This window comes from Haliotis rubra, unplaced genomic scaffold (genome assembly GCF_003918875.1).
Source record: "Haliotis rubra isolate DU_JTF1 unplaced genomic scaffold, ASM391887v1 Scf578, whole genome shotgun sequence".
NCBI lineage: Eukaryota > Metazoa > Mollusca > Gastropoda > Lepetellida > Haliotidae > Haliotis > Haliotis rubra.
The window spans coordinates 22476-46571 of record NW_025767277.1 but is presented as its reverse complement, the minus strand read 5'-3'; the positions used below and the strand labels follow the sequence as shown (position 1 = coordinate 46571).

Here is a 24096-nt window from a genome sequence, read left to right as displayed (position 1 = left end):
GAAGCAAACAAAGACGTGATAAGGCAAAGCCTGAACAAAGGCCCGTTTGAAAGGCCGCCGACACAAAAAGCGGCGGTATAAACCGACGTGTAACGTCTCAGCAGAACGTCGCACATGTCCGTACGTCGTTAGGAGCGTACTTTCGAGGGCTTTCGACTGCATTAGACATTTTGAAAATCGGACCATGGACATAGAAGATATAGTCGAAGTGAACATCCGCTGATGGTAGAAGTGACGCGGACACCAGAAGCGGCGGCAGCTTCAGATGTGTGTAGCACCTTTCAAACTGTCGGACATGTACACTACATCCTCTGATGTCGGAGGCATCGGACACAGAAGCGACATTTTCAGATGTGTAGTAGCACCTTTGCAAAACATTGCACATGTAGCTGGTATACGTTGTTAGAAGCGCATTTTCAAGGGCTTTCAAATGCATTATAGAATCGGACGAGGGGTATATATATTATAGCGGCGAGTAACATCACCCGAAGTCGGCAGTATGCTGTTTTCCATGTCCCAACCAGCACCCAGACCAGTATTAGCACACAAGATGTCTTCACGCAGGTGCCTGAGCGAGTGAGTTTAGCTTTTAGCAATATTCCAGCAATATCACAACGGGGCTTCACACATTGTATCCGTGTGGGGTATCGAACCCGGGTCTTCGGCGTGACGAGCGAACGCTTTAACCACAAGGCTACCCCCACCGCCCACCTTCAATCAGGAGTGTGCAACATCCCGAGGTCAGTATGAATGGTAACCTTCTCAGCCCAACTGAAAAGGACATATTTACAGGAACGGTACTGTGAGTGAGTGAGTGAGTGAGTGAGTGAGTGAGCGCATATACTTTTGCCCCGCTTTAAGCAATATTCCAGCAATATCACGACGCGGAGCACCAGAAACGGGCTTCACACATTGTACCCATGTGTCTGACTGACTGAGTTTGGTTTTACGCCGCTTTTAGCAATATTCCAGCAATATCACGGCGGGGACGCCAGAAATGGGCTTCACTCACTGTACCCATGTGTTGAATCGAACCCGGGTCTTCGGCGTGACGAGCCAACGCTTTAACCACAAAGGCTACCCCCACCGCAACCGCTAATGTTAGAGCTTTAATGCTTTTAAAGTGGTTAAATGCAACATAATTACACTTTCCCAGTAAAGTACAGATTCTAGAAATCGTTGGATCGTTGACTCTGTGTGCTGGAGATTAGTTGTCTTATTGTTAACACCATGGCTGTTATAACTTATCATAGATGCCGAGGAATGCTATGACCTAGGATGCTATTAAATCTTCTTAACATTGTAATCTAATTACAATTTACTATTTTATTTAACAGACAGACAGACAGACAAGTTGTTCATTACAGTCTCACCTCAATATTAAATAGAGAAGCAACAAAAGCTGAGCCACACCTATAAGGAGTTATGAGAGACTAAGATCTGTAAAATGTACATAAAGATAAAATATTATTGTATAAAACGATGAATGTTATATAATAAATAAATATAAGCACTTAAAATATAAAACTGAATTAGGTATTATATACATACGCTTATGCATACACATATGACTTAAGCTTAGAAAGAATAAAATGGCAGGTCTTGGCAGCAATAAACAACACATTAGGGCTGGATAAATATAATATTTACTTTTGATTGTCATTTAAACCATTAAAACTATCACATTCATCATTACATTCGTTAATTAAATAGACCTTTCATTCATATACAATGGACATTTAAGTAAAACATGGCACTCATCTTCCATGTTGCTCTCTCAGCAATATGCGAGCGCATGTCAAGGAGGGATGTCTGCTCAGCAGAAATAGGCTTCTTGACTACATTCCAAAAGAGATTTTAATAATACGTTTATTATACTTTTCTTGTTTAAAAGATGCATTTTACCTTACAATAGTTTTCTCATCCAGTTGTAATTAGCTTAGTATATATTAAACATATTATATTTTAAGTGTAACGCTTTGAACACGCCATATGTTAATTCAACAAACCAGTCTAGTTAAAATTCAAATAGGTTCGAATTAATAAATCGATTTATTGGATTTTACAACTGCACATAGCTCCGTTACATGAACTGACATAGATCAATAAATCAGCAAGGAGATTGATATATAATCGATATCACGGGAGGTTTCAAGCCAGCCTACTGCTATAGGTGCACCACGACCTGGTACATGCCTGCGTATTCAAAGCAGTGTCATGGTCGCAACAAAGAAGTAACATAAGGTGTGTGTGTGGCGGGCTGCATGAATGCGTTAGTAGGAAATCGGGGACCTTACCACGAAGAAGCCTGTTTGTCAAACTGGTTTAGGTAAGTACACAACCTGACAGGTATATATTGTTAGCCATTGTAGGTACGTGTTTCATCTTTATTTTTATTAACTTCATTCAATCATTCGACTGAGAACATTTAAATCTGAATCACCTATTAATTAAAGGTAATTCAATTAATTTACCTATTTCTATAGCAGGTGTGCAAAACAAAATGAGGAATGATGAACGTGACCAGAGGTGATGAAGGTTGGTAATGGTTAACATGGTATTTTACAGTTAATGTCCTAAAGGACAATGTGAATTATATTTGTTAGCATATTCTCCATGGTTAATCATGTCTGTTGCCAAGTAAACTGAGTAGACATGAGTGAAAACATGTCGGCACTTCTTGGTTCTTGGTGCTCGTCAAAGTCGGATAAAAAAGGAATGAAAGCAACGTGACTGAACTTACAGTAACCAAGTGGTGGGTTCCCAGATAGCTCACTTTGGGTCAGGGTATCAGGATAAGGATGATCATGGCTAAATAGTTGTAGTCAGTTTCTGAATCATGTTCACCAAGATCCAAGCGGTGAATAAACAAACTTGAGATATGTCATAATACTCAGTAGTATGGTATGTAAAGTACTGTTACATCTGTTCTGTGTGAAAGTTCTCTCGTCACGCCGAAGACCCTGGTTCCATTCCCAACATGGATAAAATGTGTGAAGCCTGGTGTCTTCCTCTGTTGAAATATTGCTAAAGGGGCGTGAGACCACTCCTCTCTTAAATGTGCCTCGTTATCACGAATGAAACCAAGTGACAAAATGTTTAAAAGTTTCCATATAAAGCAAGATATAGAAACTTCTTGCCTTTGAAACCCATTGTCAAGACGACCGGACGTTAAATGAAGGTGTGACTGTTTCAGTTGGATTTGTTTGTATTACAGGTGTGTGTTTCCAGATGTACTCAAGTACGGAAGAGATTCATAGAGAAGGAGAACCGTGAACCAGTCAACAAACTTTTTTACAAGTTCACACCGAATATAAGATTCTAACTCTTGCCTCTCTTACTGTTAGTGCAGGGCATTTTCAGGTTTCTTTGACATGAAAAAAAGTGATACTTATGAAATTCTTTAAAAAGAACTTCAAATGAGGAAGACATTCTAGTTTTGAAATAGTAACTACATAATCAATATCTGAATCAATGGAAGCTGAGAAGAATAACTAGTGTTAATATATATCGCCAATTACCTGCTAGATCTAGATGCTCGGATGGTGAGTGTGTGGATCCAGTGATGTAGCATATCATGTCATCCTCCGACTCATAAGGTGTAGAGCCAGTTGATGTTCCAGCGTCACTGTCGGACATGGTTGGTTATATAACTATACACAAATGTCAAATGTTGTTCTACGTGAGTTATTATATATATGAAGTAATGGCAACTTCTATCACAACTAAGCCAGCATCCTCGGGCTGATGTGACTGGCGAATTGGAAACTGTCATATCCTGACTGTTTAAACATAATACGACATAAAGGGACGTAACTCTAAAATAAACTAGGCTCCGTCTATTGAAGTTTCGTTTGCGTGTGTCCAGTTTAGTAACCCTGCAATACGTCCGATATAGACTTTCGGCCCTAGGGGTGATATGGTTGATATAGATTTTCGGCCCTAGGGCTGATATGACTGATATGCATTTTCGGCCCGGTGGTCAATATGGACATGTGCCGACAGCCAGTATTGTATGTGCAAAATGGTCCATATTATCAGTGACCATATAATAGATTATTTATCGGTATATGAAAATAACTCTTATCGCACACATCACATGGTGTAGTTATCAGCGTGATACACATTATTCACATATATCGTCGTATATCGCCTAGCAGGTCGGATAATAGTTAACGTTATATCGTCACGTTACCATGGTAACACACGTCGTTCACATGCAGGGGCAATAACTCACTGTTGATATGCATACACCCATAGCTCCGTCTGTCTACCGCAAAATTGATATGCATCCGACCATCCGACTAAAACACCCATAGCTCCGTCTGTCTACCTGTAGGAACACAACAAAGAATGACAGGTAGAGAGTGTCGGGGTGACGTCGGTGACCGCTTCCTGGTCCGCCGGCCTTATCTACGTCGGCAGGACAGCTGCTACATGATTACGTCATAAATAAGAGAGTTGTCGACAAAAACTATATAATGTTTAGTATTTGGAAGAAGCTGACGAATAACCTAACTTCTGCTTTAAAGCATACATTAACCACAAAGCGTGGCTATATTCAGGGTTATTCTTCCGAGACCACATTGACACACAGACACAGACACAGACACAGACGCGCGCACACACACACACACACACACACACACACACACACACATATATATATATATATATATATATACACACACACACACACACACTTGTCGAGCGCCTGATCTGAACAGTCAAAATAACAAAGCAGGCTGTCCTTATCTCAGACACTTCATCACGATAACCTCACTAACGAAGACGGAAGGAAAAACAGATAAGAGGATAAACAAGACGGTTGAAATGTCATTGTTATCAGCCAACAGCACTGTGCGTTATGATGTAAATTAGAAACTGATTGAGTATGTTGTCGTCAATGATGTTTAATGTCGAACTGAGATTACATCCCGATTGTCTCCAAGTATCAGTTATCGAACTTTAGCAACAACGGACGAACAATAAACCATGGTGTCGTTGTACAAATGTTTAGCGATCTCAGTACTAAGGCGATCTTCACCCCCACATTTTAACATAGGTGTACGACTGCCGAGGTGCCAAGGCTGCTTGGTGGAAGGGCATTCTGGTCACAGACCCAGTCGACTCGATAATCATTTCGACAAGGCGACACCAACGTCAAGCAGTTGATACTGTGCCCCGGCAAAAAAACAAAACTCTTATTTCTGAGAAATGATATTTTGTTATCTATAAATACATTCTTCAAAAAAAAGAGACGCAAAACCCAAATATCAATGAATATTTGGTGTTATTCAAGGACGTGTAGATCAGCGGAAAACAAAGATACATGAATGAAATTTTGTGGAGCAATGCATTGCTATCTTGTCCATATGTCATGAGAATAACAGTCATCACAGTCATTACTGCTGTCCACCAGGTGGTGTTGAAGTCAGTACCTCGTATGACCACCTCCAGCTGCTACCACTGCCCGACACCTCCTGGGTACAGATCGAATCAGTCGTTGGATGTTTTGTTGTGGAATCCTTCACCATTCCTCCTGCAGCATGTGGAACAACTGTTGAAGATTCTGTGGTGGAATACGACGTCGACGTACCCGTCTATCGATCTGATCCCAAAGGTGTTCGATTGGGTTAGATCCGGGGATCTGGAGGGCCAGGGGAGGGTATTGATGTTGTTATTGGCCAGGTAGTCCACGGTGGCACGTGCTGTGTGGGGCCTGGCGTTGTCCTGTTGGAAGAGCTGCCGTTGACGGTCAACAAAGTGAAGGACGTGCGGACGGAGAATCTGGTCGATGTATCGATAGGCCGTCAGATTGCCTTGGACAAGCACAAGTTCCGATCAGCGGGTGTATGAGATCGCTCCCCACACCATAACACTTTCTTCACCGAATCTGTCCACCTGTCTAATGCAGTTAGGAGCAAAACGTTCATGACGTTGTCTGTAGACACGGTCTCTACCATCACGTCGCCTGAGGAGATAACGGGATTCAACCATATGCGCCTCCAGTTTGCCAGGTTCCATGGCAGCGCCGTGTTACACCATCTCACTCGTCGACGTCGAAGTAGTCGTGTCAGGGGGAGGACGTTTGGCAAGTATCCCTACTTCTCGGAGACGGCTCCTGATTGTCTGATCGGAGACTCTTCGGGCTCCAAACTGTTCTTGTGCTGTGTCCCGGGCGGTACGATGGCGGTCACGTAGGTGGGTTACCCGGATGTACCGATCTTGGGCAGGTGTGGTGACTCTAGGTCTTCCTGATCTTGGACGGTCATTTGTCGAATTTTTTTGCTTGATTCGCCGGCTTGCAATCGTCCAATTGCCCTATTTCGATCGGCAGCGTTGAGACGTCCCATTTTCGTGTACAGTACTTGCAAAGATCGCGGATAAAATTGTGAGATTCATTTGGGTCTTTTATAATCACATGCTTTACTCATGCTTTGCACGTGAGAAACAATCATTGTGCCTGATATTCGTGCTGCATGACATCCACGCACATCATGACAATCCTGATCGATAAAACCGTTCAAAATCATTTTTGGTTGCGTTTGGTCAAGCATGATCTTCTAAAACATTCCAGAAACAATGTACAACCCTAAAATAATGTTTGAGTTTACATATGTGTACACAATTGTAAGTATCATTCTTGAATTTCATTTTGCGTTCCTTTTTTTGAAGAGTGTATATTTTTTTAACCAAACTGGGAATGTTTACCACCGTTCGACTTATCGGGCTCGGAGCTGGTTCAGATAAATCCCTGTGCAAGGACAGTCAGGAATATTTGTGTACCTAACAGTCCAAGATCCAGGAAGTGTAACATGAAGTCCAACATTGTGCAACACGAACAAAGAATGTACCTACACAATACCCCGTCGACAGTGAGGAAAAGACACTACGCTTGTCAGGCTGTGAGCGAGCACGTGAATTACCAGATTGTTTATGCATAACAGTCCCACCCATCTAACTTACCGTTAGCGCCGGCCTCCAATAAGTGCCGGGGGTAAAGCAACTGTTCAAGAAATAAGCGCCGGGTCTCTAATAAGCGCCGGGTCTCCAATAAGAGCCGGGTCTCTAATAAGCGCCGGGTCTCTAATAAGCGCCGGGTCTCTAATAAGCGCCGGGTGTGCCACATGTTTACAAAGGAGTTTCCAAATAGAATACTAATGGTATTTACTACTAATAATAAAATCTATATTTATATCCGTGGAAACTTTAAGCGCCGGGTCTCCGCAGAAAGTTTCATAGAAATAATATCATTTAATAAATTAATTTCATTTTGGGGAAAAGATTCAGTTGTTTGTTTAATTGGCCTCCGTTCTTCTAAAGGTATGTCAGATATTTCATCATAAATAGAATGAAACAAAATATACACAGGGTTTCGGAAAGATCTGCAACTGAGGATTATTATTATTATGAAGAAGGACAAGTCTTGGCTTGGGCGTTTAACAGGTTCAGTGAAGACTACACCTTCGAAGATAACCTGTAACCTGTTATATAGATTCTGTTACCAACTGGTGCAACAACATGAATCAGTTTTCACCGTAACACGAGAATCTCTATCTCTGTGGGCAAGTCTGTTTTCTCCCAAAAATCTCAGCCTGGCTTGGACACTGCAGGGTTCAAGTGGATCTCAAGCCTATGTTGTGACATTTAAAAATTGCTCTTTGGTAATAAAACGATCAGAGATTGAGGACAATGGTGAATCCACGGGTCTTGTCACAAATACATGTATATGATCAGTTGAAATTTAATAAGAGATTTCAGACATTTTTATTTGATTTAAACAACATGAATGTGCATTCAGACACTGCCTTGTTTCTTATTCAAACATCTTGTTAATGCTAAAGTGACAGTGCGACAGCGAACTTCCGTGTGCGCAGGCGTCATAAGCGAACCTAGCTAAACCGGCACTCTGTCAAAACCGGCATTTTTACTTGGTCCCGACTGATGCCGGTATTTACAGAGTACACTGTACGTCACTTTCTGAAAACGCCATGAACCTCATCTGTGATGTTACTGACGCAGATTCTCGGGACAACGGACCTGCTGTCTCACATCCTCAAGGGACTCTCATACACAACATAAACTGGACTGATGTGAGCACCATTAAACCATCATTGATACCAAATGAAAGCTATTGTACAACTGTGATGATAATAATTATGCAAATCATGCAGTGTATATTCTTTCTAGGGCTAGGTGCCATGCTTGGAAAAAGTACTTTCCCCGTCATTGTTGGCGTGGACAAGTCAACAAGTGTACCTTACACAGCAGAAGTACAAATAGCTCTTGTGATAATATCTTTCCTTCTTTCTGTTGTCAATGTGTTCCGCAGTATAACATTCATGTCGACTGAACTATTATGGATGACTGGCTACCAGCTGTTGGTGACTCCTGTGTCTGTTATCATGCAAGGGCTGTTCACTGCAGACCTTCTACCCTTCCCTGTGGACATGGTACCTCGGATAGGAGGCATTGCCGCCTTCGGTATCTTCAACGTGGCGCTTGTAAGTGATTTTTTTGCTAGCAATGGCCTGAAGAATAAATGCATATTGTTCGCCAGAGTTCTTTCGTTAGGCGGTGCGATCTTAGTTGTGGTGGGTGACTGCAAATGTGTCAGCTCCGATACCAGGAACAGGGAGTAGCAAATATAGCCACTTTGCTGATCACAGTCATTCATGTTGTCAGCCAGTATGGACTTTTTAAATGTAGCATGAAATACCTTTGATATATAATTAGATTATTCTGCCAATGAAAAATTGGAACATAAGTTGAACAAATATTTCTTGTGATATACGCGTTGATATGGTTTATGCCAATTCTTTTTTTTTTTTTATTAGCCAAGAACGTTTCAATCATGTCAGTTTTCATCGGCTTTCATTACTCATGAAACTGGTACAAATCATAAAACAATATATCGTTACATCGAAATCATTCACTCTAGAATACACATTGATTGCAATACTAATACAGGGATTCCTGGAATCATTCGTCAGTTTGCTTGTTTGTTTCTGTGCTGTTAAACGCCTCATTCAGCAATATTCCAGCTATACGGTGGTGGTCTTTAAATAATGGCGTCTGGACCAGACAATCCAGTGATCATGGGCACCAAATCTACGCAACTGGGATTCGACATGTGTCAGACAAGCCTGACCACCCGATGCATGTCAAAGAAATAACCATGACTTATTTTGCAACTGAGGGCACGTAATCTCCTTTCTTCCTTTACCTGGGAGTCGTTTCCATTTGTACATCCTTTCGTTTCTCAATTATTTGTTTGATCTAAATTTGATAGTGCTTAGTGTTACTTTACCTTGGTTGACAAGGGACATTCGTTGCAGTGTATGTACACAAATTAGGCTACACCGCCGTTCAAAACATGGGTTTACAATGTCTGCATCCCAAACGTGCTCTATTGGATTAAGGTCAGGGGACCTCGATGGCCAGTCCATGACGTTGATTCCAGCGTTTTGAAGGAAATTTCGTGTCAATATCGCGGTATGCGGCCGAGCATTATCATGCTGGAACTGTAGACCTGGGACGCGATGAGCTGCCATCAAAGGAACGAGTTCAGGGGTGAGCACCTGGTAGCGGTAAGCAGCAGCTGCGAGGTTTCCACGGATGACCAGAAGTCGGGAACGGTTGTTCCCACAGAAAGCACCCCAAACCATGCAACTTCCGCCCCCGAATCTGTCGACTTCCTGTACACAACATTGGGCATACCGTTCACGACGTCGTCTCCAGACTCTATGCCTGCCGTCCGCGAATCTGAGGGTAAACCTGGATTCATCGCTAAAGACGACTCGATTCCAGTCTCTCTGGGTCCATCGGAGGTGACGTTGGGCCCACAGCAGACGACACGTTGACGTTGCACATTTGACAATCGTGGCATTTCAAGTACCGTTAGAAATGTGGTTTAAAAGTGTTTTTTCAATTCTTGAGGCCAATGCAAACACGTGCATATGAAGAAAACTTCGATGCGAAGATCACGTGATCGACTGCACGTGCAAAACCTGATTTGGCACTAACGTCATTTGCACGACGAATGGATGGGTTTGAGTGGGTTTTGCTAACGTTTTCTAGGGTCGAAAGATAGGGATCCCATTTCGGATACATAGATGTATCATCATCAGAAAAATTATTCATTATTTTCAAATTACATTTTGTGAAGTTTCTTTTTGACTCAGTATATTATCACCTACTGCAGAAGGAATATTTAATGTTTAAAGTATATTCCTCAAATAAGCGCTCAGGTGCTTTTTACAACGGACTTTCAGACCCGGGCTTATTGGAGGTCCGCTTGCTGTCTTTCACTATCGATATAGCATACCTGTCATAAGCCATTACAAGGATTTAGGATTGGTCTGTAAACATTCCTCTAGCACCGGTTCCCATACAAAATTTATACACATGAAAACCCTTTCACCAGCTTAGCCGCCTTGTGGAGGACAGGAAGTTATGACCAAAAGGACCATGCCTTAATCTTTTTTTATTAAGGGCGAATACATACCCCGGCGTATCTTAGAGGAAATAGGGTAATTCGCTAGTGATTTCCGTCACAGTGTCTCGTCAGGTGTCATTGGATGTCAGCTGATGGTGGATCCTGATGCAGGTGAGACTAGCGTTCGAAATAATCGCTGGCCCGAGGCCCGAGGCCTGGCGCCGGTTGTTATTATGTATCGGGCCGGCAGTTTCAAATATTTGCAATCCTTTGTGGCCTTCTGTAAATTATCTGTCAATATATTTTACAAATGGAATCATTCCCCATAATTGTATTCTTTATTATAGTTAGGGAATCATCCATGATCCATCATGTTACGATAACTTACAGTTTTCACTTCCTGGTATATCAACGGTTTGCACATAGGAATGTCGCCACCAGTCTTTCACAAGTAATAACTTGTTTGCTAATTGATTTTTGTAGAAAGCCTAGTTGTGTGGAGGAACTTTGAAATGACCTTCACCCTTTCATGTTTCGCAATGTAGCGATTTGTACAGGATGTCGATCCACCGGCAAAAACAAAACAAGCACACGCAGATGCTTCTTTCAGGAATGGGGCGGTTGGGTAGCCTAGTGGTTAAAGCGCTGGCTCGTCACGCCGAAGACCGGGTTTCGAATCCCCACATGGGCACAATGTGTGAAGCCCATTTCTGGTGTCCCCGCCGTGATGTTGCTGGAATATTGCTCAAAAAGCGGCGTAAAACCAAACTCAGTCAGTCTTTCAGGAATGACTTTGGTGATCAGGAGCTGTTTGACTTGGCAAACTCACTGTAGCTCACTAGCAACATTTCCAGTGTTGTACTAGTTATAATGACAGAACTAACCATTGTGAAACTGTACAGTGTAGTCTATTTTGTTTTTATAGGTTTGACCTTTAACAAAAAGGGTCTGCAGACTTTAAAGCCGTGAGACAAATGGTAGCATGGGAAGAGTGTTGTAGCGTTGACAACCCAGTAACCATAATCAGGGTGGGTATGGGATTCGAACCAATACGTGTAAAGCCAAATGTACTGTACTGACACTGTCACCAGATATACTGTATGGGGTGAATTTACTGCAGCTGAACTATGGTTCCTGATGCATAAAAGAAAAGTCTTCATCAGTTCACGTTTGTCGTATGGAGCGTGACGGGATCAGGTGATCAGCTTCAAGGTTCCTGGGTGGTACGTAAGTCAAAACATTCAAAGTAAATTGAACTTTCCACTTTGTTAATCGTAGAATATGTGTATTTTAATGTATGGCCAGATGTGTCTAAATTGAGGTATGATGTAACTCCAGCATAGGGTCCATGCAGGTAGCAAAAGTAATGTAAGTCCCCATGGTTCCTAGTATGGTTATCTACCTTCAGTTGTTTGCGATCTATAGCCTGTTTTACATTGTATTGTCACTTATAGTTAAAGTATTTTAGATTTAATTACTAGTCTTAAATTTATTCGTTTGATAATCTAGTCCTTTTTACTGTCCTTTGTCGACAGTTGTTTTATAATGTAATTGTGTTTATTGTTACTTTTTAACTTTACGTCACAACATGGCTGAAATATTGCCGATGTGACATATCAATGAGGTCAGTTACGAGAGAATAAAGTAATCATATATCACATGTTGTTTGTAATGATCAAATATATCAGCAGTGGTGTCATGCAAGCAAGGTACACAGATAAGGTTACATTGTGTCAATATCGCGGTATGCGGCCGAGCATTATCATGCTGGAACTGTGGACCTGGGACATGAGCTGCCATCAAAGGAACGAGTTTCAGGGTGAGCACCTGGTAGCGGTAAGCAGCAGCTGCGAGGTTTCCACGGATGACCAGAAGTCGGGAACGGTTGTTCCCACAGAAAGCACCCCAAAACCATGCAACTTCCGCACCCGAATCTGTCGACTTCCTGTACACAACATTGGGCATACCGTTCACGACGTCGTCACCAGACTCTATGCCTGCCGTCCGCGAATCTGAGGATAAACCTGGATTCATCTCTAAAGACGACTCGATTCCAGTCTCTCTGGGTCCATCGGAGGTGACGTTGGGGCCCACAGCAGACGCTTGACGTTGCACATTTGATAATCGTGGCATTTCAAGTACCGTTAGAAAATGTGGTTTAAAAGTGTTTTTCAATTCTTGAGGCCAATGCAAACACGTGCATATGAAGAAAACTTCGATGCGAAGATCACGTGATCGACTGCACGTGCAAAACCTGATTTGGCACTGGACGTCATTTGCACGACGAATGGATGGGTTTTGAGTGGGTTTTGCTAACGTTTTTCTAGGAGTCGAAAGATAGGATCCCATTTCGGATACATAGATGTATCATCAGAGAAAAATTATTCATTATTTTTCAAATTACATTTTGTGAAGTTTCTTTTTGACTCAGTATATTATCACCTACTGCAGAAGGAATATTTAATGTTTAAAGTATATTCCTCAAATAAGCGCTCGGGTGCTTTTTACAACGGACTTTCAGACCCTGGGGCTTATTGAGGTCCGCTTGCTGTCTTTCACTATCGATATAGCATACCTGTCATAGCCATTACAAGGATTTAGATTGGTCTGTAAACGTTCCTCTAGCACCGGTTCCCATACAAATTTATACACATGAAAACCCCTTTCACCAGCTTAGCCGCCTTGTGGGAGGACAGGAAGTTATGACCAAAAGGACCATGCCTTAATCTTTTTTTTATTAAGGGCGAATACATACCCGGCGTATCTTAGAGGAAATAGGGTAATTCGCTAGTGATTTCCATCACAGTGTCTCGTCAGGTGTCATTGGATGTCAGCTGATGGGTGGATCCTGATGCAGGTGAGACTAGCGTTCGAAATAATCGCTGGCCCGGAGGCCCGGAGGCCCGGCGCCGGTTGTTATTGTATCGGGCCGGCAGTTTCAAATATTTGCAATCCTTTGTGGCCTTCTGTAAATTATCTGTCAATATATTTTACAAATGGAATCATTCCCCATAATTGTATTCTTTATTATAGTTAGGGAATCATCCATGATCCATCATGTTTACGATAACTTACAGTTTCACTTCCTGGTATATCAACGGTTTGCACATAGGAATGTCGCCACCAGTCTTTCACAAGTAATAACTTGTTTGCTAATTGATTTTTGTAGAAAGCCTAGTTGTGTGGAGGAACTTTGGAAATGACCTTCACCCTTTCATGTTTCGCAATGTAGCGATTTGTACAGGATGTCGATCCACCGGCAAAAAACAAAAAACAAGCACACGCAGATGCTTCTTTCAGGAATGGGGCGGTTGGGTAGCCTGGTGGTTAAAGCGCTGGCTCGTCACGCCGAAGACCCGGTTCGAATCCCCACATGGGCACAATGTGTGAAGCCCATTTCTGGTGTCCCCGCCGTGATATTTGCTGGAATATTGCTCAAAGCGGCGTAAAACCAAACTCAGTCAGTCTTTCAGGAATGACTTTGGTGATCAGGAGCTGTTTGACTTAGCAAGCTCACTGTAGCTCACTAGCAACATTTCCAGTGTTGTACTAGTTATAATGACAGAACTAACCATTGTGAAACTGTACAGTGTAGTCTATTTTGTTTTATAGGTTTGACCTTTAACAAAAGGGTCTGCAGACTTTAAAGCCGTGAGACAAATGGTAGCATGGGAAGAGTGTTGTAGCGTTGACAACCCAGTAACCATAATCAGGGTGGGTATGGGATTCGAACCAATACGTGTAAAGCCAAATGTACTGTACTTGATTACACTGTCACCAGATATACTGTATGGGGTGAATTTACTGCAGCTGAACTATGGTTCCTGATGCATAAAAAAGAAAAGTCTTCATCAGTTCACGTTTGTCGTATGGAGCGTGACGGGATCAGAAGTGATCAGCTTCAAAGGTTCCTGGTGGTACGTAAGTCCAAAAAACATTCAAAGTAAATTGAACTTTCCACTTTGTTAATCGTAGAATATGTGTATTTTTAATGTATGGCCAGATGTGTCTAAATTGAGGTATGATGTAACTCCAGTTAGGGTCCATGCAGGTAGCAAAAGTAATATGTAAGTCCCCATGGTTCCTAGTATGGTTATCTACCTTCAGTTGTTTGCGATCTATAGCCTGTTTTTACATTGTATTGTCACTTATAGTTAAAGTATTTTAGATTTAATTACTAGTCTTAAATTTATTCGTTTGATAATCTAGTCCTTTTTACTGTCCTTTGTCGACGGTTGTTTTATAATGTAATTGTGTTTATTGTTACTTTATAACTTTTACGTCACAACATGGCTGAAATATTGCCGATGTGACATATATCAATGAGGTCAGTTACGAGAGATAAAGTAATCATATATCACATGTTGTTTGTAATGATCAAATATATCAGCAGTGTCACATGCAACAAGGTACAGATAAGGTTACATGTTTAAAGTATGTGCGCACATGTCATATGACTGAGAATATTTTACATCTGAATTGGTTTCGCCTTGACGTTAAACTAGGATGATGTGGAATGATGAGCTCCCCTGCAGGTGGTGAAGGTAAGTGATGCTTACTATGACGTTTAACATAGCATGTCGTAAACACATGTGAGTGAGTGAGTGAGTTAAAGTCAACGTCACATCGGCAATTTTCAGCCATATCGTGACGAGAAGAAATTGGATGTTTATAAACAATATGTATGTATTATAACACCTGTGATCAAGGACAGTAAAACAACTAGACTATTGCAGTTAAATTAAAACTAGCATGTAAAGTTAAAACTAATAGCATTATTTGGACAATACACAATATACTGGACAAAATAAGTTAGAGATATTGGTATTTTTATGATTGATATTTTATCAGTGTGTTAATGAATAAATAGATCATTATTCATAATTTCAAAATTTACGTATATCCCAAGCTGGACCCTAGCTGGATCTACACCATCCCTACAGCCGCTGAGATTGTACGGAGGTGTAGCCATTATTAAAAGCAACAAACATACTACGATTAAAAAGTTTGGTAGAGCAAAATTGACTTTGACGTTTTGGGACTGACGTACCCTCTGAGAAGGACAATAAGTTTACGATACTTCAACCCCCTTCAAAACGTTTTCGCAAGCAATTCTATTTCTTTTAAAAACTCGATAATAAAATGATGATTAACATTATCAAAAAATATCCTTAACAGTTTTAACGCTGACATATTTAGCCTTTGTGATGGGAAAATCTATGCAGTCAAGCAGGACATGCTTGACCATGATTCTTTCATCACAAGGGATACAAAACGGAGGATCCTCGCCTTTAAATATGTACTCATGAGTATATATAGTATGGCCAATACGACATCGTCGCATAATGACCTCTTCCAATCTGGACTGACAACCCAAGTAGGTGTAACCGATAACTGGTTTTATTGCATCTAATTTATTGATACCTACTTGGGTGTCCTACCTCTTTTTGCATTAGATCACGGATATAAGATCTAACGACAGCTTTCTAATCGGAATATGGGATCAGTAGTGGTGTTACAGATTTGTTGAGTGCTGCCTTAGCAGCAAGATCAGCCATTGTGTTACCAGAAATGCCAACATAGAGGACGATGTTGCACTGACCAGTAGCCAGATCGTTGAATAATTCTAGTATTTCAATTAAAAGTGGATGTTGAGAAGACACATTTTACAGCATGAAGGCATGAAGAGAGTCTGAATATATTATGTATTGTTTATATTTATGGTCTCTATTAACATATTTAACATCTGTTAATATGGCGTTAGCTTCCACTGTGAAAATAGAGCTGTTGTTTGGTAGTCGAGAAGATATTGTTCTGGATCCAATGACAGTGGCACAAGCCACTGTGCCACCATCATTGGACCCATCTGTAAATAAGGACTTGTATGTATTGTATTTACTTTTTAATTGATTAAATTCTTGTTTATATTGTAATTCATTAGTTTCAGATTGTTTAAATGGTGTGAGTGATAGGTCAACTTCTGGTCTCACTAACTGCAAAGGAGGAGAAAAAGTATGCGCAAAAGAGAAATATTATCCAACTAATGCCAGCATGAAAGGGTTTAATTCTTATTCCTAGTGGCGGAATAACAGCAGACTTCTTGTTGTACAGATCCTCGTGAAGAGGATTAAAAACACAGTTAATTGCAGGGGTTAGACTCTTTAGAATATAGTTTGGTGATATATTGTAAGGATAATTTTGTGCGGCGTTGTTAGAGATGGCTCATCAACCTCTACATAAATACTTTCAATAGAAGTTCGAAAAGATCCAAAACGAAGTTTGACACCTTAGTGGTGAACAGAATCCAACGATTTAGGATTACTTTTGCAGGCTCCACCATAAATGATGGAGCCATAGTCGAGTTTAGAACGGACGAGTGATCTGTATAAGTGAAGAAGGGTTAACTGGTCCCCTCCCCCACTTGGAGTTTGAAACAACCTTTAATAAATCAAGTGCCTTCGAGACACTGAGCCCTCAGAGATTTAATATGTGGTAAGAAAAGTAAGATGTTCGTCAAATATATTTCCCAGAAATTTAGCTTCCTCGAGAGTTTTAATTGGAGTGCCTGCTAGATGCAATTCTGGGTCTCAGGTGTACTTGTACGTTGGCATAATGTCTCAAATAAAGACCAATTTGCCTTTGTAAAATTATCTCTTGATGAATTGGGAAGATCAGCTGGATGAACGAGTGAAAGTAAAGTTTGTAAATGGTCACTTCCACAAAGGTCATGATGGACTGACCATTCGAATTCGTTGAGCAGTCTTGAATCTGTTTGTGACAAATCAAGTGAGGAATATGTGCCTGTAGCAGGGTGCAAATATGTATTGGAATCATTAGAAATACATAAATCATTATTGGTAATACATTCCTCTATGACCTTGCCTTTTGTAGAGTTTGTGTGTGTACCACCCCATAGAGAAGGTAACAGAACCTGGCCTCGCTTCACAAAGCTATCGTAGCGCTATTGGTCAAGACGATTGGCAAGACGACGGACGCCAAATTTGAAGGTGCAACTGTTTCAGTTGGATTTGTTTGTATTACAGGTGTGTGTTCCAGATGTACTCAAGTACGGAAGATATTCATAGAGAAGGAGAACCGTGAACCAGTCAACAAACTTTTACCAGTTCACACCGAATATAAGATTCTAACCGAGGGTGGCAGGAGAAGAAAGGAGAAGAATCAAAGAAAACAGGAAAGAAGAGATTTGCGGATCAAGTCGCCAAAGCAGCGTCAGCATTACGTAACAGTGGTGGAGGAGTGTTGCTAGTCCACGTACAAGGGACGTCCGAGGAAGACCGGTGTCTGGAGTACTTTGACGAGGCCGTCAGAAATGAGTTGACAGGGTTACTTGAAAACGGCGAACTCTATACTGACGTCTATGAACGTAAATGTTTGTGTCAGATTGAAACATTTGAAGATATTACTGACTTTGTTCAGATAACAGTCGGGAAAGTTGAGAGTGTATGTACTGTTGATTTCAACACAAAAGCAACTAATGACAGTGAAAATCTTAGCATCAACTCATCAAACATACAGGTGTTGCTGAGAAAAACAGAAACTCAAGCAGGTAGCGTCCCTACTGCAAAACTACCAGATAACGTCCAGGACCTTCACGAGAACCGACATATACAGCTGAAAAGATTCCAGGCCACGAAAGAAGTCACAAGCATTAAGGGAGATGCTAAACAGTTGACTGACTACATATGGAACTATTTGAAGCTCAAGGACAACATTACATCTATGTCCAAGGTTGTTGGTGGGGGGTCATACTTCTTGGGTGTTAGCGAATCAAATCTAACAACAAAAGAAGGATATACAACTAAGAAACCGGAATACACTGGTTTTAAGCTGGACATATCACAAGAGTCTCTGAGAGAACACATTTACAAGAAGCTGGAAACTGACATCTGTGTCTTGGATCGTGACGGACATTTTACAGAAGGACCAAGGGACTTGGTCGATATTAGATTCCACACCATACGGAATGCTGGCTTAGTTGTATTGGAAGTAGCCATTCGTTATTGTCAGGGAGTTGTGTTCTACGACAAAGAAGGACCCAGAACATATTATGTCACAGATAGCGGTGCGACAAAGACGGAAAATGTTTGTCGAATGAATCGTTCTGAATGGCTTCGAAGATTACAGATCATGCACTCTCATTTTAATACTTAAACTGTTGGGAAGTAGCTGCTCAATCTATGACTAATAATTCACGTAGATCAACATTTGACATTTGAGTATAGTTTGATAAGCAACCATGTCCGACAGTGACGCTGGAACATCAACTGGTTCTACACCTTATGAGTCGGAGGATGACATGATATGCTACATTACGGGATCCACACAATCACCATCCGAGCATCTAGACCTACCAGGTAATTGGCGATATGTGTTAACACTGGTATTTTATGTGAGTTTGTATTGAGGATTTAGTTACTACTCCAAAACCGATAATTATCTTCAGCATCGTAGAGTTCTTGTGAAGAATTTTATGAGTATCACCATTGTTCAAGTCATAAAAACCTAACGATAGACACACGATTATAAGCAATTTTAATCTGTTTTTTTTTTCGGCAAGAATAGTTTGAAACTTGAAGTTTAGTTTAGAAAGTTAACACTGTTTATATTGATCTGGATCGACTGTTTGCCCGAACCAGAAAAATATTCCACAAAATCAACTAAATAACCTGTAAAAGAATGGCTAGTCTTACAGTACTAACAAACAGATTTCACTTGGTGGAAAGAGCAAACTAACCGTGAAAAATATATATATTGTAACAAAAAGTCATGTCTAATCTTGGTCTGGGGCGGTTGGGTAACCTAGTGGTTAAAGCGTTGGCTCGTCACGCCGAAGACCCGGGTTCGAATCCCCACATGGGTACAATTTGTGAAGCCCATTTCTGGTGTCCCCCGCCGTGATGTTGCTGGAATATTGCTTCAAGCGGCGTAAAACCAAATTAAGTCATTCAGTCAGTCAGCCTAATCTAGGTCTTCAAGTACTGAGATAATCACGCCCCCCAACCACCAAAGTAATACCAGCCAAGATACATACCTTTGTGCAGTCTGCTTCCAAACTACAGTTTCAACTATAACAGTAAATTCCAGCACAAGTAAGCTCAATCATGTTTACAGTCGCTATCTTGGATATTCTGACGTCACGTTTGCGTATCATGTGACCTTAGGTCACCTATAAATAGACCGGTCAAGGTTAGTTTCGGAGCGGCAATTTTGACTTTTACAAGTAAGGTAGGGTTCCAGGGTTGCGTCACAGCTAAATTCTACTTTTGGCATTATAAGAGATTTTTATTTGCATAACTTTTAATAAGCATGGCTGTTATTAACACTTGGTCTGCTCTTTAAGTATCTAGTTGTGGATAAGTGATTTTAGGGAGTTATTTTCAACTTTGACATCCGGATTTCGTCTGACAGTCCCAAGAATCCAACAATCGATCCGTATTCATTCCGATGGAATATCACAGGATCGTATGCTTCAAATGTACAGGTACAGTCACAGGTACAGTTATCAGTCACAAGTGTCGCGAGTGATTTACTCGTCAGTATGAAATATTACAGTTCACAGTGTATTTAATGCTTTGACAGTCGCTTATTGTCATCACGATCCGGGGGATCCAAGGTCATTCCGACCTGCTATGTTTACACTATCAAGTTGCAGTCTCTGGAAAGGGTTTTCTTCCACCGGGGATTATTGGGATCGTCTAAAGTCGAGACATACGTACTTCACTGCAGGTTATAATTAGGATTTGCCTTCATTCTTACTTGCATCACATTTTGACAGCTGTTGGAGGTGTGGTCTCCTTGGTATTCATTCCTGGTCACGAGAAGGTGTTGTTTATATCATCTGGATCCAGTTCCGTTTACTGAAAGTTGATACACTTTCCAGTTTCGAAGTTTGTTGTACAGTTAATTCGTTTTAACAGTCGAAGGTTCTCAATCGTGAGTGGGGTACAGTGATACAAGACTACTGCAAGACTACAACCACGAAAACGCAGGATGACGAGCAAGATATCCAGTACAGATTGTATGATGCAACATTTCGGTATAGCTTCTTATACCGTTGTCAAGCAAGAGTAAAGTAATACAGCACAGAACCGACTTATATACACGTAACAGGGATTGAGTAAGACAACATGGGGGAATACATCAAAGGGATTAACAACAACAATGGGACAGGTAATAATACAACAACAATGGGAGGAAGCCAAGGTTGAGGAGGCGGAACAAGATATACATAGCAGATGGGGTAGGTAATAATACAATAACAATGGGAGGAAGCCAAGGTTGAGGAGGCGGAACAAGATATACATAGCAGATGGGGTAGGTAATAATACAATAACAGTGGGAGGAAGCCAAGGTTGAGGAGGCGGAACAAGATATACATAGCAGATGGGGTAGGTAATAATACAATAACAATGAGAGGAAGCCAAGGTTGAGGAGGTGGAACAAGGTGTACATAGCAGATGGGTAGGTAATAATACAATAACAATGGGAGGAAGCCAAGGTTGAGGAGGCGGAACAAGATATACATAGCAGATGGGGTAGGTAATAATACAATAACAATGGGAGGAAGCCAAGGTTGAGGAGGCGGAACAAGATATACATAGCAGATGGGGTAGGTAATAATACAATAACAGTGGGAGGGGAAGCCAAGGTTGAGGAGGCGGAACAAGATATACATAGCAGATGGGATAGGTAATAATACAATAACAATGGGAGGAAGCCAAGGTTGAGGAGGCGGAACAAGATATACATAGCAGATGGGGTAGGTAATAATACAATAACAATGGGAGGAAGCCAAGGTTGAGGAGGCGGAACAAGATATACATAGCAGATGGGGTAGGTAATAATACAATAACAATGGGAGGAAGCCAAGGTTGAGGAGGCGGAACAAGATATACATAGCAGATGGGGTAGGTAATAATACAATAACAGTGGGAGGAAGCCAAGGTTGAGGAGGCGGAACAAGATATACATAGCAGATGGGATAGGTAATAATACAATAACAATGGGAGGAAGCCAAGGTTGAGGAGGCGGAACAAAATATACATAGCAGATGGGGTAGGTAATGATACAATAACAATGGGAGGAAGCAGATGGAATTACTAACAATGATGGCTGGAGTGCTCTGTTCTGTTGTTTTTATCAGTTCATTGTAGGCGGATGGAAAGAGGTACCCTTGGTCTCTGTTGATTGAGGGCTTGTGTCGGCGGATTTGAACTGCTTCTGCCAGTTTGCTTTTTGTGAAGTCCTGGAGGTTTTTTGATAATATTTCCACATTGTCCCATTCAATGTTGTGATTATGACAGTTGATTATGTGTTCAGAGATAGCTGATTTACGGTCTGACTTCTTGGTTGATGCTAGGTGTTCTTTAATTCTGAGGTTTATGGGGCGGGAGGTTTCACCAACATAGGCCTAACCACAGTCACAGCTGATCTTGTAAACAACTTCTTTGGGTGTTTGTTGTTTGGAGGTGTTCCTGCAATTGGCTTGGAGTAGAGTTTTCATTGGGATGGAGCTGGTGAAATGGGTTTCGATGCCGGCTTGTTATCAATCAACTTCTAAAATGCCAATCAAACAGATCGAGTTGAATCAGATCTCTTCTTTGTCTCTTTAGTGGTGGAGTTTCCATTTTGCATCGGTAATGGTCTACAGTGTAGCAAGCTATTTATTGCTGACAGTGACAATTCAAGTTGACACCACTGACTCATTGGTAATTGATCTCACAAAATTAATTGAACCCTTTTCTCAGCCCATTCAAGAAAATTATGTCGGAATTTTAATGTACAGATGTCGGAATATTCAATGTTTAAATGATGCTACTAACATAGAAGAATGCTGCCGGGACCCAAAAATATGTCGAAATTCACAGATTGTCAGAAAATTCAGATGTCGGATTATACAGAGTCATTTTCTTTCAAATGCAATCAAATCAATCGAATCAAGTCGTGGATATGATCAATTCTGGGGTTGTTACATATTATTCTTGGATTGGGATTGGGATCAATTTCCTATTTGAATGCTTATAATGATGCATACTACTATATGAATAACAACTCTTTTATCATCTACATCTACACGTCGCTCTATGTAATACTCAAGAAGTTGTTATCCATAAAGTCGTATTCTTCATTTTGGACTCACCAACTTGTGGAATGTTACATTCATAAAACAAACAATTTGTCAAGCGTATGCAGTACACACTTTACATAATGTTCACTTGGTTTATACAGATGCGAGGCGACTCAATGAAAGAAGTTTGCATTCCCGACAGGTAGATATCGTCCTTATTGGTATACCTAACATACCCGTGAAGATTCGGGTTGTAATTGGTCTTAAGCAACAAATGCTTGTCGTGAGAAGCGGGATCGGGTGATCAGGCTCTCTGACTTGGTTGATGCGCGTATATCGATGCTCATAATGTCAGTCACCGGATTGCATGGTCCGAATTCGATTATTTACAGACCGCCGCCATATGTATAGACAAGCATACCATATGCCCATATCATGCAAGCATTAGCTTTAGTGCAACTAGCATCGTATTCATAGCATGTTGTGGGACATTCCATGTTCCGGGAAGTGAACTAGTGAAGGTCCGGGCTAGAATTGGTCCTCAACAACCCATACTTGTCGAGTCGACTAACGGGATCGGGTGGTCACACTCAATGACTTAATTGACACATGTCATTGAATCCCAGTTGTGTAGCTCGGTGCTCATGTTGTTGATCGCTGGATTGTCTTGTCCAGACTCCATTATTTACAGACCGCCGCCAAATAGCTAGAATATTTCTGTTAAACATCCAACCAACCAAATCCATGAAACAACTTGCTCTTCGTATCTATTTCAAGACGCAGACAGAAACGACGCCATTGGCTGGGGCATCAGTAGCTGCTGCTGACGGTGTCCTGGGTCCTGACACAAACAACCATTTGAACAAGACAAGCGTTTCTAACAGCGATGTGCCGTCAGCTGTACCTGCTGATGGCAGTGCGGAAAGTCCATACATGAGAACTCCTAAAAGAACAGTTATCAAACGGCTATCTGTGCCTTCTGACGATGGTATTTACCCAAGCAGTCGGCGACGTCTGAAAAAAAATAAAATGGGCAAAAAGTCAAAGTACCAGGTGTCTGAAGCTCCAGCTTCTGCTGCCAAGAACAGTAAGCTGGTCAGAACTGAATCTTTAGCTTCTGCGGACAGTGGCATAGGTAGTATGCGAAATCTTAGGAGTTTTCGAAAGATATGGAAGTCGGAAGGAGATGAGTGATAAGGTTTATAGAACCACTGCCAGATGAAACAAAATTTGGGGCAGACAAGCTTAGATGAGGCATCTATAGTTTCTGGCAACAGTGGCGTGGGTAGTGACACAATCAAACTGCATATCTTGAAGGTGGCACAATTGTGCTCTCTGTGAGCTACCTGTTATCCATTTCCTGTTGATGTTAACGTGCTGCTTATTTCCATTTCTCGTATATTTGTACCTGTTACTCCAACTTGATAAATGAAACACTGCTGTATGGCTACGGGGATAAGTCATGTTTCTATATATATATGAACCTTCTTGCGCCTAACGGGCAGCTGTTACTCCCCCATTCTGCAGTGACCATTGTTCAGTTAGCGTGTCGCTGAAATCTATTAAA

The 24096-nt window shown here is 41.3% G+C and overlaps 1 protein-coding gene and 1 long non-coding RNA gene across 2 annotated transcripts; both read left to right on the top strand.

Moving 5' to 3' along the window:
• Positions 1-2234: 2234 nt before the first annotated feature.
• LOC124254628 lies at positions 2235-17601 on the top strand. Its single transcript, XR_006892502.1, has 3 exons — positions 2235-2329; positions 2490-2538; positions 17485-17601. It is a non-coding gene; the product is annotated as an uncharacterized LOC124254628 (long non-coding RNA).
• Positions 17602-18658: 1057 nt separating this feature from the next.
• Positions 18659-23723, top strand: LOC124254608. The gene is made up of 3 exons (XM_046688443.1): positions 18659-18816; positions 22691-22731; positions 23307-23723. Exons 1-3 carry the CDS (start codon positions 18699-18701, stop codon positions 23721-23723), a joined length of 576 nt encoding a protein of 191 aa, XP_046544399.1. The 5' UTR covers positions 18659-18698.
• The last annotated feature ends 373 nt before the right edge of the window (positions 23724-24096 follow it).

Excerpts from the sequence above, each read along its gene's own strand:
- LOC124254608 (XM_046688443.1), top strand. The coding sequence starts at position 18,699 with ATGTCCGACAGTGACGCTGGAACATCAACTGGTTCTACACCTTATGAG. Across the intron at positions 18,817-22,690 it reads CGAGCATCTAGACCTACCAG|ATGCGAGGCGACTCAATGAA; the intron begins GTAATTGGCGAT and ends TGGTTTATACAG. Across the intron at positions 22,732-23,306 it reads GAAGTTTGCATTCCCGACAG|ACGCAGACAGAAACGACGCC; the intron begins GTAGATATCGTC and ends ATCTATTTCAAG.